This window comes from Cuculus canorus, chromosome 2, assembly GCF_017976375.1.
Source record: "Cuculus canorus isolate bCucCan1 chromosome 2, bCucCan1.pri, whole genome shotgun sequence".
Classification (NCBI taxonomy): Eukaryota; Metazoa; Chordata; class Aves; order Cuculiformes; family Cuculidae; genus Cuculus; species Cuculus canorus.
In genome coordinates this window covers 114,093,325-114,109,092 of record NC_071402.1, presented here as the reverse complement: position 1 = coordinate 114,109,092, position 15,768 = coordinate 114,093,325, and the positions used below count along the sequence as shown (strand labels likewise).

The following is a 15,768-nucleotide window of genomic DNA, read 5'->3' as shown; positions in this document are numbered from 1 at the left end:
CATTATAAGTCTGAGTTTCAGTGATGCTCTGTTTTATTAATAAATCTTTTGAGATGTCTTTATGTTCAAGGAAGAATGTTCTCATATTGCCTAGTAAAAAGGAGGAGATTTTCAGTTAAGTGGAAAGTCTTACACTTCTGTCCTGTGGTGTGGTTAGGTAGGGTGTGGATTACAGAACCAAACAAATGCCATCTTTTTCCCTTGAGCATGCATTTTTTCACTATGAGAAGTGAGCTAGGTATTTTAATCCTTTCAGAGGGATTTCTGTTTCTATTAAAACTGACACCCACTTTCAAGCAGGCTGCATCAAACACTAAAAGTGGTTGAGAGAGAAACAAAATAAGCGTTGCTGGTTTTGTTCTAGGTTATTCTTTTTGAGACCTGGGGATGTGAAAGAATAGCAGCACGCTCAACTTGCAAGGAAAGCCAAAATACTCTCCTGTCATGTTTTCCTGATTCCACAGACGTTTCTTGTAACAAAATCTCTCTCACTTCCAATATCTGCTAACCTTTGTCAGAGTCTGTTGGTTGGGGAGAGTCATTGTTTTAGCCCTGTTTTGGTAAACTGTAGTGTATGTCAAGCATTGCATGTAGTTTAAAGCTTTTTGTTGCAAAGCTAAGACCTAATTTAAAACAAAAAGGATTAAGTACAAAGTATTAAAACTTGAGAGATGCTTTCCAAAGCAGCATGTGCCTCAGGGAAAAATGCTTATTAAAAAAAAAAATAAATCATTTTTCTTAAACTCATGCTGGAAAATAGATAAAGGGCTTTTTGTGATTAAAACCAAAATTAGCTGTTGTTTCTCTGGGAAACTATAGTGCTTTCAGGAGGAGCAAGTATGTAAGCTTTGGCAACATGATACCTCGTTGCCAGAGAGTTGTTCTCTGAATGTTGCTCTGTACTCAGCAGAGATAAGGACAGTAAGCTGTGTGGAAGTCCACACTGGGGCGCAGGAGGATGGGTTTTGTGTCCAGCTGGCTCTGAAATAAACAGTCTTCCTCCTGTGCACTCCGAGCTGCTATTAAGGCCAGAATGAGTCCGTGCAGTCTTGGCATTTGCCAGCTTCAGGGTGCTTGCTTAGGGAGGATGGGAGGGCTTGGTGGTTTTTGGAGTGCTTTGTAGTTTAGATTTTTGTTTTAAGTCTTAACGCTTTATTTAAAATGTTTGGAAGATTTAGCATTTTGGTCTTCAAATGTACCTGATATACCTTTATCGCATCCTTTATTTTTCAGATGTATATAGCACTGATTTCTCTGCATGCTTTAATAATGGTGGGATTTCACTTCTTGTATTGTTTTGAAGAAGACTGGACAAGTGAGTACTAAAAAAGTATCTCATTAAAATACCAGACTAGTTTATGAATAAGACCTTTTAATGTAGTTTGCAACGCCTTTTATGCTGGTTTCAGAAGAATGCTATCAGGACTCTGCTGTGCTATCTCTATTATTATTATTTTTTAAGGATCAATACTGGAACTTATAATTCTTTCTGACGTGTTGGGGTCTCTGCCCTGAAACATCCTGTTTCACTTAAGCCCAACACTGCCAAGTGGGAAGCTGAGATGTAAAAATACCTGGACAGTATGTGTGCGGTACTCTACTGTTGACGTGAATGCAGCACTACTTTCCTGAATGCCAATGCAAGATAAGAAGAATGTGTATGCTTTTTTTAAAAGGGTAATGTGAATCATTCTTGCAAGACTGCCAGGAAAACATGCTAACTCAGATCCACAAATCCACCCTCACAACAAAACAGTTCCTTTCCACAAAACCAAACAAATAAACAAACAAACAAACCCAGCCCTCACTCTGGAGCAGCCAGCGAGTGACGTTTCACATAGCCGGTTGAGATGTGTTTTTAAAAACACAAATGGATATAGGAAATCCTCTAGGTAATGCTGAGCCAAACAGCAAGATGTCAAAGAATGTGTGTGTGGATGTATGCACTGCTAGTGGATTTTTTTGGAAGAGCATTACGTTTATTTTTCTTGGAATTTCAGTTGTGTCATTCAGTATAATGACGTGTTTTAATTTATAGTACTGCAGAGGATGGGTGTGTTTACACATGCGAACCGAATTTGACAAGGTTGTTCTACAGTTCAGAACTTTCTAAAACATCTGCTTGCTGTCACTGACAACATCTGGATTTGACTACAGTGGCCAGAGCCGTAGGGGAAGATTACATCAAAAGACAAGGTTTCCTTTGCCCGCTTTCTCGGATCCTGTGTCTGTGGGGTAGTGCGTTCCCACCTGTACCAGGTTATGACTTAGATCAGTTATGAAAGGAAGCATACTCTGGTTTTATGTTGGTGCTACAAAAATAGTTATCCTTGTGTCCTGACCACCAGGTTAAGGTTTCTGGTGGGACTCCATCTGTTGAAAATCTGCTAAGATTAAGGTTTAAGAGAGAAGCTACAGGTGAAATGGAGTAGACTCCTAGCCAGTGTGCCGGGGACACACCTAAGAGGAAAAGAAAGTTGCATTCTTGAAGTCTTGCAGGGTTTTTGTTTGTTTGTTTTGCTTTTCATTTTAAACTCACGGGAGTGATCATTTCATTGTTGAATATCCTCCAGAATGTCAGAGCACTTTTTTGAGAGTGGTGATCATGTAATTTATTTTGACAGTCTGAGTGTGGAAAAGTTGTGATTTAGGAGGCGTTTTGCAGCTGCTGCATCACCTAATCTCTCCCCTTCCAACTCTGTTGTTTTGTCTCTACAGAATGCAGTTCCTTCTCTCCACCAACTACAGTGATTCTTCTCATCCTCTTGTGTTTTGAGGCTCTCCTATTTCTTATCTTCACCTCGGTTATGTTTGGGACCCAAGTACACTCCATCTGCACTGATGAAACGGTGGGTCTCACACACTTTCTCCTTTACCCTCTTTTTCTCATCATTTGTAGAAACAAACAGTGAAGGGCTACGGGGTTTTTACCTCATGGCATGGGAAGTTCATGTGTGTGTACACTTTGAGGAAGGAACCTGTGTAATGAAGGGAGCTAGATTATGCTCTCAGAGGGTTACTGTGAGAAGTAGCATACACCTGCATATTGGCTGGGATGCTGTGTTGACAGCAGCTCTGATTAAGGTAGACGTTGGTAACTGGGATTACTCTGTGAAGAGAATCTGTCCCTGTGGGTTTGAGGATCTTTGTCCTTTAATGAAGTGCTTTCACTTTGGTATTGTCTGAAATTCAGCTGTATGTCCCCTGGTGTCACTATTTAAAGCTTTAAGTGCTGGAAAGCTAAGATGAGTAGGTGGGGAAAGGAGACACACACTTCTTTTAGTCTGGAAGATTTCCAGTTTTAGCTGCTTGTTAAACAGTTCTATAACTCTTGCCAGAGGGAAAAGAAAAGGGAATGGAGTAGGCTTATGGAAACCTGCTGGTTACAGTCTGCTGCAAAGCCACTGCCATCCCCAATTCAAATATGGCATAATAGAGGTTACGTGGGAGTGTTGCAGTCCATTATATCTCTGCATCTGCCCACTTTTGTGAAGACGGAGCTGGTGATTCCTAGAGATGTTTCCACACTTGTCAATACAGCTGGCCTTCACCAAGCACGCTCAGGTATGGGAATTAACTGGAGTGGTTGAAGAGAAGTGGCGGTCTTTAAAGAGTGACGACTCTTATTTCCTCCTCTGCCTCTCTTATTTTTCATTCCTCTTCGCTTGTTTGCCCATGGCCAGGCAAAGCTAGAATAGGCATTTTTGCTGCTGTTGGAGAGCCATGACTGGCATTACAGACTATGAGAGCCCATCACTCCTGAGTCTTTTTTTCAGTGCTCTTTTTAATTCTTGGCTTCTGCAAGAGGCTCACGTTCATTCCATGGCTTTTCTGTATTCAGAGGAAGGCTTCAACTGTTCTTTCTGCTGGGGAGAGCCCCAGGAAGAAGTACAATGTCATACAGAAAAACAAGATCCTGCTGAGCTTGAGTTTATCAATAAGTGCGTAAATTAGCAATGCTGACTGTGAAATCATCATCTGAATTTCTCAATCTTGGAAACCTGTCAAGAATTTTTAGAAGATGCTTCCTACAGCCGGGCACTCAAATAAGTCCCTAGATTTTCCCTTTCCCTCAAATTCTGGGAACTCGTAATTATTAAAGGAACAAAGGCACAATCTAAAATAAAAAATGAAATATAGTTTCCCTCTGTTGAGGGATTTTCCTCTGTGGAACATCTCATTGATTTGTTAACATGGAGCTAGCTGTGTCTGACAGTCTGTTTTGAGCAGGGGAATATTTCCAGGTGAAATTCTGCCTGGTGTGGTCTCTGGCAGTGTTTTAGTTCGTATTTTAGAAGACAGAGCTGTGTCTTGCCCTTTCTCACCTTCCTCTTCCAATCACCGGGAGACCTAATTTCCTGTCTTGGATATGCTGTCCCACCAGGATCGTTCCTTTCTGCTTGAAGAGACCCAGAACCCCAGTATTTTTCAGTTGGCTCTAGAGGTGACATTTACCATGGATCAGCACAACTATTTCAGTTGACCCATGTTGTGTCCTGCAAAGCTCCCGGAATAAGTAATTGAAGACACACAATTGTATTACAGTGCATTAATTGGTAGCAGGGGAGAGACGTGTAGATCAGGAGAAGCTTACCTTGCAAAGGAGACAAAGTTAAAGAACAGTGATCTGCCTGCTGCTGCTACCCGTGGAAGAGTAATGCTCTCCAGTGACTGCACACGTTCATTTTACTTCTGTGGCAGCCAGGCATAGCTTCCCTGAAAGACCAAATTCACTTTAGTGGATTTTAGACACAATACAGATAATACATATATTGTTTTTTAAATGACTGACTAGTGAATGTTTCAGCTGATTGCTTGATGGCTTATTTTTGTTCTCCCTCTAACCATTACTAAACAATGCCAATGATTTCTCTCAAATCGGTATTTAACCCTTTCTGCCTGCTGCCAGCCCATGCATGTTTTAGCAGTGATTCTAATGAAACATGAAGAGGCGCCGGTAAACTCAGCTACATTGAGCCATGGGCACATCCTGAACTTGCTTGGTGAACCTGGGAGCATTATAGAGATTATCTTTGGGTTTGTGGTGGTTTTTTTTGTCTGCAAGCTTGTAATGTTTTTTTCTAAAACCTTTCCATCTAGTTAGCACAATGCTTTCAGCCATTAAAGCACATACTTTTTGTTTGGTTTTAGGTGGTGGGGTTTTTTAATTGACATCGGAGGCAATTGGAGGGCAGATCTTAAAAGGTTTATGAAATATCTAGGCCTGAGCAAAATGAAAGTAATTTTATTTCAAAGGAATACTTTCTATCGTTAATAATTTTTTTTTTAATATAAAACAATGAGAAGAAAAGGAGAGACAGGATAGATGCATTTTTATTTTCTTATTCCAGTCTTTGGATAAGGGGTAACTGAGAGTAGACCTTTCCCCAAATCCAGAACTACAGAATCTGAGTGCTTGACTGAAAATGTGATATTTCTGTTTTCAGGGAATAGAACAGTTGAAAAAGGAAGAGAGAAGATGGGCTAAAAAAACAAAATGGATGAACATGAAAGCAGTATTTGGCCATCCGTTCTCTATAGCATGGCTTAGCCCATTCGCAACACCAGACCAAGGAAAAGCAGACCCTTACCAGTATGTGGTCTGAGGAATTCTTGACCAGCATTTCCACTAAAATAGAAACATATTACAGCACTACTGTTATAAATTTTCCATGAATGTTCAAAACAAAAAGCAAAAGAAACTTTTTTTTTTAATGTCAATGAAATGGCTGATAATTGCAGAGAAAAAAAAGCCCTATATTCCACAGTTTTAGATAATTCTATATCTCTGGCTGAAACTGCTGCTGCTTTTCTTTTTTTCTTTCTTTCTTTCTTTTTTTTTTTATCTCGTTAACTTTACTGGCCTTTGTTTCTCTCTGCTTTCTGTATGGCATAACTAATGTGAAGGGGATCCTCTGTTGTGACCCACCTCTTCTGAGTAGATTCTCATGCTGTCTCCTGACTGTGATGAGCTCTGTGGAAGACATATGAGTGCCAACAGCCCTACACAAACACCTTTGTACTTCCTGAAGGAGCACATTGCTCTTTCATAAGTGAACTTCAATGAGGAAGCAGACACTTCACTTATCAAAAGGTGCAAGACAAGAACGCAACACAGCAAGAGAGCCAGTTGACCTGATGATGACATACAGTTAAAGTACTTAAATGTTGCCAATGCCGATTCCCACCCAACCCTCCTTTTTCCTTCCAGCCACAGAACCAATTCCATCTTTCTGGCATTATTTTGTCTGTTCCCTCCCTTGTACACAGGAAATTGTTGCCCTCTTAGGGTGATTGTGGCGGATTTAGAAGACTCTTTGGATTGTTAAATGCCTTACACTTGTGGGAAAGAAAGAAATCTAATTTCCAAGTGTTTAGAATAGCAGAGTCATCTTGTTTGTGTGTGTTTGTCTTGGTAAATGACTTGTTAGAGCAATGCCTGCTAATCAGTGTTAACGTGAAAAACTGACATGAATGCCCAGATTACTATAAAGAGTAATATTGATGGGATGTGTAGGTGTACCAGAGTGATTGATTCTATATTCATAGCATCTTCCTGGTTTAGAGCTTTGTGAATCTTTTCTCAGATTTATGCATACCTGTGTATGTGTGTAAACATGTACACATATATGTGTAAGTATTTTAAATTGGGAAATATTGATGGTAAGGAGCATGCACGCTGTTACGGACTGTGTGGTGATGAAAGTGGGAGGGACAGAAGGCATTCCAAAAACGGGTAGAGCTAAACCATTCATAACTGCAGCTGACATCTTGTGTTCAGGCAGGAATTTTATTATATTTTTGGGTCATGATTCCCATGGGCTCATTAAGGGATTGCAAACAAAGGAAAAATATACATCAGCTGTGTCCATGACTTCCAAGGAATCTTTTCTTTCCTTGGTTTAAAATAAAATGGTATTTTTTTGGAAAATGACCTGTTTAGACTGCTTTAAAGCCATGGGGGAAGGGAGGGAAATTGGGGAAGGAGAAATTTAATGGATGTCTCATTTTGGAAGTAATGTGAATGCTGCATCTTTTCAATCAGTCAATGCTTCCATATGGAAAACAAATGCAATAAAACTTTTCCAAAAACTTGTTTGCTCTTCTCATTTTCTTTCTTCACTGCTGGGAAAAACCTGTAATGGTTTTCTGAACTCTCACTTCAATACGCAAGCAGGCAGGTGTATATAAAGGTTAAATGTGCGTTCAGCTTTCAGGTTTTAAAATGAGCTAATCAGTAATGTACTGATCTGTTAATCAGTGGTGGTTTTACATCACTTCAAAGAGGCTGCCGATAACTGCTCTGCTGTGTAAACAGACTGTTTCTGCAATCCTGTTTGCTCGGTGTTAGATCATGAGGAGTACGTTGTGGTTTCTGCTGCAGGACTGCGTGGAGGGAGCCACAAGGCTGCACTTGTGCCTCTGTGGGAAGATTCTGTGAAGGTGTGGCTTTTGCATATGCATTTCCTTAATGAAGAAAAGTTTAGGAAGAGTTTTTGTTTTGTTTTCATAGTGCTGATACTGCTGATAGTGGAAAGCTCTGTATGTAAATATGTAGCTCTGATTTTAGTTTGCAATGGTGTTTTTCAGAGAATGCTCCTAGCTTATTAGTTAAGGGTTGGATCTTCGGCCAGGGTCAATTCAGCCAGCGAGGGATGTGCAGGTGGTAACTTGAACTGGTGGACAATCCAGCCCTAAAACTGTTTTGATACAAAATCAAATATGTTGAGGGGAGAGGCTTTAGTCACCTAGGTAATTAACAAATGAATGCATCTGTACTATTCACTAGTTTAAAAATTATTTTGATTATGAATTCCACTGGTACGTGTTCCAGTTTTGGTTCGTTTTAATTACCTATATTCCCTCTGTGTTTTGGAGGAAGATTGATTATGTCGTTCTGGAATTTTGACCATTGTGAAAAAATGTGTAATTACTCATTTTTTCTTGTTTCTAACAAATGAAAGTTGTTAAATAGCGTTGTGTAGTACTGATATTGTCAAACTGTTTTTAATGGGGCATCATCACACCTTGAAGGAATGTCGATTAGTTCCTGGTGTGTGTGTGTGTGAGTAACTGAGGCTCCTCAGTTTTGCTTGAACTATGTGACTTGGTGCAATTTGAATACCAAATGTGGGTCAGTATTAATATGAGAAAGGCAGACTTGCTTATTTGCTCATGGAAATTATTTTCTCAGACAGGACTACCTGATTTCAGGTGCTAGTTCTGTTTTGAGCATGACCAACAGAAGAACAAACAACCAGGGGCAGGATAGTTGTTTTTTGAAAAGCGAGGGGGTGGTCCAAGCAGAAATTAAAACAAGGATCCGCTGTATGGGAAGTCTGCCTTAATCATGATTTCTGACGGCAACACTTCCTGTGTCTTCCCTACAATGGACCAATTGTTATTGTACTTGCCTCTTCTGTTCCTTCTTTCCCTTTGGATTTTGAAAGTGTGTTAAAAGAAGTTAATGCATTTTTTTCTAACATGCAAGAGCTGTCCTGCAGATCGCTTCTGCGTCGGGCCACACAGCCCAGCATGCTCTTCTGGCACCGCGCAGGAGTGGATACTGAGAGCAATAGTGGGAGAAATGAGTATATCCCATGACATCGCAGTGGTAACTGGGCAACCTTGTCTTACTATCCCTGTGTTTGCAATGCAATACCCCTTACTGCAATGAGACAATGAGAGTGTCCAGTATTTTATGTTTCTGTATGTATGCATTCTGTTTTCAATATTTGTTCAAAAATAATCTGGTTTGGAATAGTGACAGGTGATGCACTTTTTTTTTAAAGCGAAGTAGCTGCACGATGGGAATGAGAAAAAGCTGTTAGTTTAATTTGAAATACAAAATTATCACTTTCTAAAATAATGCTGAGAGATTTGAGGTAAATCTATTACAAAAAAAAAAAGTTTCATTAAACAGTAATGAAACTTCAATAGCTGTGCATTCCTTCCTTCCCCCTTTAAATGCTTTTTAAGGCAAAAACCTCACACCCTTCTGCCTGTGGGGTGGGCAGACGGGATTAGACCATGATACAATTTTTAAAACTCCCACTTGTTTTCAGTACATGCCCTGCAGGGATTAGTGAGGTCGGACTGGGAGAGGGAAAGTATACCCCTGCCTGCTCTGATTAACTGCTCCCTAATCTGGCATTAGTACAACCTCAGCCTGACCTTGCTTATCGCCTTGGGTAGCAGATACTATTCAGAGTAGTTGAATGATGGTTTGGGGGAGGAGGGGACGGCGGGGTTGCTGCCCAGGAGTGTTAAAGATTCTTATTCCCAATTTAGATGGCAGCATAGATTGAACCAGATTACACACATGACTGAGGGCACGGTTAAAGCTTGGGCTGCCAGGAAAGAGTTTCAGTGCTTGCTGTCTGTTTCTCCTCCTCCTTGTTTTCCTTCTGTCTAAACTCTCATGCTGCAGACACTGTGATGATTTGTTACTAGCGCATTAGAAGCCTTTGCAGTTTGCTAAGGAGCAACCAACAACCAAAGGTCTTCCTCTGCTTTAAGCTGCAAAAGCACCTGTCTCCTGTTTGCGTGGCCACAGGGCACTAGAACTGGAGTATCCCAGAGGAAAAGTGTAGTGCTAAAATGCTTTGCCAAGGCTCTGCTCTGCCATGCATGAGCACTGCCCCTCTCTGGGCTTGCTTGACAAGGGGTTAAGGATGGGCAACAGCTGTGGCAGTACTCAGTGCCTTGTCCCAAGGGGCCGGAGGCTGCAAGGTATTTCCGCTGGAACCATCAAACCCCTGCATTTACAAGCTTGGTAGCAGAGTGCCTGTGCCACGTGCCTGTGCTTAGCGTTGCAAGATGCCCATCTGTGCTTCAAGGCTTGAATTTCTCCCAAAACTGCAACCCTAAAGTCTTAAGTTTTGGTATCGCATCATTTCTTTCTTTTGCTGCTGGATTTCTCTTAAGTCAGCACAAGAAATGTGACAGGAATTAAGCTCACGAAAGCTTTACACGTAATTTGTCTTTTTATGGACTGTTTTCTCCTGGGCCTGTTCAAGCTGACTCAATGTTATTGCAAAACCAGTCTGCTGCTGTATTAAAATGTTGTGTTATTTATAAGGCTTACTGCAAGTGCAGCTGTGTTGGTGTGCATTCATTTCCCTCCCTGCAAAGTTTTGAAATGTTCTGTGGGTCATTAGGGAAAATGTGCAGAATTAGGATGTGACAAGCGCATTTGTCATCCAGCTCTTCTAAAACTGCTCCTTTAAGTGGTTTAAGCTGAATTTGCTCATTTTTGTTTTCCTTGAGTGTCTCAAAACTTGGATCCAATACTCTTGTTTCTCTAAGAGCACAGCTTCTATGTGGTCACTTGTATATCATCATGACTCATAGAATCGTTTGGTTGGAAAAGACATTTGAGACCGTTGAGTCCTACTGTACCTGTCCACTATTAAACCGCATCACTGAACACCTCGTCTACCCATCTTTTATATGCCTCCAGGGATGGCGATTCAACCACCTCCCTGGGCAGCCTCTGCCAGTGCCTGATAACCCTTTTGGTGAAGAATTTTTTCCTGATGTCTAATCTAAACCTCCCCTGGCGCAACTTGAGGCCATTTCCTCTCATCCTATCCCTTGTTACTTGGGTGAAGAGACCAACACCCACCTCTCCACAACCTCCTTTCAGGTAGTTGTAAACAGCAATAAGGTCTCCCCTCAGCCTCTTTTTCTCCAGGCTAAACAACCCCAGTTCCCTCAGGCATTCCTCATATGACTTGTGCTCCAGACCCTTCACCAGTTTCATTGCCCTTCTATATAAACATATCGTATGCAACTGTAGATCCAGTTCCTCTCTTACATGATACAGAAGATGGGCGTAAAAAAATTGTGTCCCATTTCACATAGCAATAGCTTTACAAAAAAGAAAAACAAATCAAAAATTCTTAATTCCTGATTTCTACGTGGAGAAGACTACCAGAAAAAATTGTTGCCCAAATCTGAAGGACTTGCTATTTAAATGCAATCAAAATGCTTGCTTTACTGAAAGTGATGTTCTTAGAAGGAGGATGAATCAGAATACTGACCGACCAAGGCTATGGTTCTGCTTTGAGACTTCCTCTTCCACCCACACAGATTTCCTCACATCTCAGTGGGTATCCAACTTATATTGCGATTTGTCTTTGTCAAGTTGTTAAATGGAGATTGTGTTCTTAAATATTTGCTTTTACTTCGCAGAGTAAGCTTGTTCTTATGCCAGCTTTGACAAGCCTAGATATGGCTGGGGTAAATTCCTGATCACTGGGAAAAGTTCCAGTGTTTTGCCTGTATCTGATCTATTGTAAAAATGCCCCAAATAAGATGAAACTTTAAGTTATAACTGTATTTTGTTACCCCTTGGAGGAATTTAAAAAGCAACAGGAGAAGAAATCCAAGTTTCCAAGAGGGATCGCTTTTTTAGAAGCCATCTCTTTACCATAAAAATGAAAAGCAACTCATACTGAAGTCACCAAGATTCAGTTTGTCAATGAGTTTGGTCTTGATTTAGGGTTTTGTTATGAAACTCTCAATAATGCAAGACATCTGTCTTTATAGTTAACTAAAACCTGAACGATACCCTGACCGTAGATGGGCAGTTTTGTATGTGCTTTTATACCTGCTATAAATGTGAGATAACCCAAAACTCTTCTCTTCTTTCAGGGTATTGAGCGTCTTAAAAATCAGAAGCCAACCTGGGAGAAGATCAGCGGCTGGGAAGGGATGAAGCTGGCGTTCGGTGGTGCTTTCTCCTTGGGTTGGTTCAATCCCTTTTCAAACCTGGACTGTGAACGCTCAGCACCGGCTGAAGCGACATCAGCAGCTCCTGCATCTGCAATAATGACCCAAGAAGAAATCGAGCAGTTTCTTGCTAGAGATGTTGCCATCCCAGTGTTACATGAATAAGCAAAGCATCCTCCAAGATGTCAAGAGCAGCGTTCAGTTTTTGGTTTTAATAACTACTTGGGTTGGAGATTTAAGGGGTTGGTTTTTAACATACTTTTGGTGCATTGAAAAATTCAGGAGTATTTACCTGGAAGCCGGGTACAGCACTAGCAGAAGCAATGCAAATCTCCAGAGGAAGCTTTATAAGTGATGAGATTCATAAGCTCCTTTGCGGACCTGCGGCAACTACTTTATTGAGTTTTTCTTACATGGCCTTTAAGGAAAGTTTATAATTGTTGGATCGGTCCCAGCTCCCAGAAATGCACAGTTCTGAGGAGTCTGGTTAATCTTTTGTTCTTACTACCTTTTGGAGGACTAAATTATAAGCCCTACGCAATGGCCAGATTAACCCAGATATAAAGGTTTTCTTGAAAAATGCATCCTTTCTAGCTCATCCCCTAGATGCTGCCTCTGGATTATGAAAGCTGCTGGTGCTCAGGTCATAACAGAAGTGGGATACTGGGCTACAGTCCCAGCAGACAGGCGAGCTCACCCTGGGTGTAGTTCCTTTGGGGTCCAAAATATCTCTGGGGTAATTCTTAACCCTCTGGTCTCGCGGGGCTGCCCAAGACTGGTGGTACTTGGCTGAGCCACATAAAGGCCAGCGAGCTTGGTGGTGATGCCAAGCCAGCAGTAACTTTCATCTGTGGCCAATGCAGCCAAAGGCAGGCAAATATTGACCAGGTTGTTGAGCTGCTGGTTAGGGTAAGCTTTTGCCCAGGGACTGCGGTTTGTTAGCATGTAGGACGTGTGAAGCGGGAGCTGCCTGGCCCAGAAAGCAGGCAGCTGGTCTAGGCCAGGCACTGGGCATATTTCTGTGGTCAAAAGAAGAGAGAGATATGAACACCCTGCTGATGGAGGTACTGTCTCTCTCTACTTGACTTGTCTAATTGAGATGTCTCTTTCTTTTTTTGTGTGTCATTTTCTTGATAGCCAAAGTTAATTGAGAATTAATATTGCTTCTTCGTCTTACTGGGATTTAACATTAGTATTTGCAATTATGCAGGATTTCATTACGCTAAATGTGCAGCCAGCTCCTGGTGAACATCGGTGAGTACATAGAAGGGAACACGTTGACCAAGGAAGGTGTCGCTGCAGGTGGCAATAGTTGTAGCAAAATCATGCAGAGGTGCTCTTAGCTGCTGCATTCAAAAATGCTGCAAACACTTGGCATGCGTTAGGTGTCAGTTAGCATAGTTCTAATTTAGACTGGTTTTCAAGTTGTTTTTTTTTTACTTCTTGTCATCTCCCTTAGCAGAATTGTCAGTAAGATTTCCAGGGTATTAGAGACATGCTCCTGTTTTTCCCGCCCAGGACATGGCTTGACTTCTTCTCCCCCTCGCCTATAACATGGACCAAAGATAATTGCTTCCTCTCAATGTAAGAGAAAGGAGTTTGGGGTTGAAGTATGGTATTGGGAAAGAGTTAGATGAGGTTTTTATAGAAGCAATACCAAATAGATGAGATTTTTATAGAAGCAATACCAAATGGAATTTATGCAAGATTTTTGTCGTCCAAAAAGCATCTTAGCATGTGTTAATGGTGTGATGTTCAGGGCTACTGTGAAGGAATAAGATTCTCTCCCGGATTTGTCCTCTGCTGCAGCCTTCCCTTTTTATGGGAACAAACTGAGTGCCATGACTCTTAGGAGCACAGCTTGCTTAAACCTCATCGGGGATTTCCAAACAGTTGTTTCCTCCCATATCCCCTCTGGATGTCTCCTCATTTTCGGTAGAAAATAGATTTAGGAAAAAACATTAGGACCTGTATATTTATAAAAACATTTTTGGTAAAGGGAAACACCCTGCACGTGGGAGGAATTGATGTGTCCTCTTGTGTTATTTAGACATGAGTTCTCGAACGTCATTGCTCCGTGCAGCAGTGTGATAGTGACAGAAGAAGCTCTCCTGCCCCTGCACCAGCCTGTGTTCCTCTCCATCAGCATCCCGCAGGAAAGGGACACCAGGGACATACAGACATCTATAAGGGATTTCCTATAGCGAGCAATAGCGATGTTGAAGGAGGAAAATGAAGAGTGCCCTTTTAAGCTCAGGTTTTCTAATTCTGGCTTGCTGCTTGTCCTCCGTGTCCAGTGAATGTCCCTGCCTGCAGTGCTCTGTCTGCAGAGTGGGAATGGTGCTATGAAGTCCTAGCGGGACAAACTAGTTGATGGTTGAAAATAGCCTTGAGGTAAGTGCATGGGGACATCAGCTTGGGCAAGACACCCTCGCCCTGCATTCTGGTGGTGTTTCTCGGGACACAGATTCCACTTATGTGGCTGCAGGTATGTGTGGATGGAGGCAGCGTATTTCCTCCTCCATACACAAGCCTGGTTCACCTCATCATGAGGACAGGCATCCTTCGCTGCTGTTTCCCACCTCTTGTGTTGCTCCTCAGGTGCTGGCATTTCTAAGTGGTTTATTTTAACAGCTGAACTGGAGAAGCAGTGTGAAGAGGTGGGTGAGAGCCAGAAGAGCCACCTCCCCTCATCCCACAGTGCATTTATGGTTTGAGTGAGAGACAGGAACATGTTTCTGTGTCCTATGCAGAGCCATAGGCAGCCGGCCCAGCCCCAGCTCTGATGCCCCCTAAGATCTGGCGGAGAGTATCTTGTTTCTGTCTCAGTGCAGGGTGGCAGCTATCAGAAATAGCAAAAGTCTTCACAAGCTGGAAAAATCTGTTATAGCCACAGCTCTGGCATAAGCCTCCTTCTTTAATGACTACCTGCTAGCTTGAGTCCAAATGTGATTTTCATGAAATTGAAACCAAATGCACTGTTTTCCTTCCCTCCATGCATCCCTTACCCCTTATTAAATTGTGCCTTCATCTTCAGGCCAAGCTGCTATGGTACTAGTCGGCTTGCCAGGCCCTGGGGAGGGTGGTCCTCCAGAATACTATGTGTGCTGCAGTCCATTGGAGATCCCATTGCTGCTCTTGCACAAAGTGTTAATGGACAGGGTCATGGCTGATGTGGAAAGTGTTCTTGTACTTCATATCTGGTGTCTTCTGCAGCAGATTTTCTATGCAATTAAAGAATTTACATCTCTTGGAAAAAAATATTTTTTTTGCTGTTTGTAACTCCTTTTTATGCCTCTGGTCACTATTGTACTTATTAAAGAACTAATATTTCATCTGCTAAGGACTGCCTGCTCCTTCCTTCCTCTCAGTTGCTGCACATAAATCCTGTGGCTGCTCTGCTCTGCTCCTCTGAGAGGAGCTCCCACTCCCAGCCCTGCCACCGTGGGAGGTGGCCTGGCAGTGACCCGATGCTGCCATGAGACACCAGATGCTGTGGGCAGAGAGGCGGCAAGGGCTGGGGCAGCCTAACAGACTAGGGGAAGAGTGGCTAGAAAGGTGCCTGGAGAACAAGGACCTGAGGGTGTTGGTTGACAGCCAACTGAACATGAGCCAGCAGTGTGCCCGGGTGGCCAAGAAGGCCAATGGCATCTCGGCTTGTATCAGAAATGGCGTGACCAGCAGGTCCAGGGAGGTGATTCTACCCCTGTACTCAGCACTGATGAGACCACACCTTGAGTACTGTGTTCAATTCTGGGCCCCTCAACACAAGAAGGATGTTGAGTCTCTGGACCGTGCCCAGAGAAGAGCAACGAAGCTGGTGAAGGGGGTGGAGAAGAAGTTTTATGAGGAGCAGCTGATGGAGCTGGGGTTGTTTAGCCTGGAGAAGAGGAGGCTGAGGGGAGACCTTATTGCTCTCTACAACTACCTGAAAGAAGGTTGTGGAGAGGTGGGTGCTGGCCTCTTCTCCCAAGTGACAGGGGATAGGACAAGGGGGAATGGCCTCAAGCTGCGCCAGGGGAGGTTCAGACT

The 15,768-nt window shown here is 42.4% G+C and overlaps 1 protein-coding gene across 4 annotated transcripts in view; it reads left to right on the top strand.

The window, feature by feature from the left end:
* The window catches only part of ZDHHC3 (zinc finger DHHC-type palmitoyltransferase 3), a 35,955-nt gene extending 20,890 nt beyond the window's left edge, over positions 1 to 15,065 (top strand). For 3 of the 4 annotated variants that reach the window (XM_054058892.1, XM_054058893.1, XM_054058894.1), the window contains 3 exons: positions 1,234 to 1,315; positions 2,719 to 2,849; positions 11,659 to 15,065. In XM_054058892.1, the coding sequence (XP_053914867.1) occupies positions 1,234 to 1,315; positions 2,719 to 2,849; positions 11,659 to 11,901 (456 nt within the window). In that variant the 3' untranslated portion in view covers positions 11,902 to 15,065. Of the gene's footprint in view, positions 1 to 1,233; positions 1,316 to 2,718; positions 2,850 to 5,447; positions 7,058 to 11,658 lie in introns of those variants that run through there. The other variant, XM_054058895.1, reaches the window with a different exon arrangement.
* Positions 15,066 to 15,768: the final 703 nt, after the last annotated feature.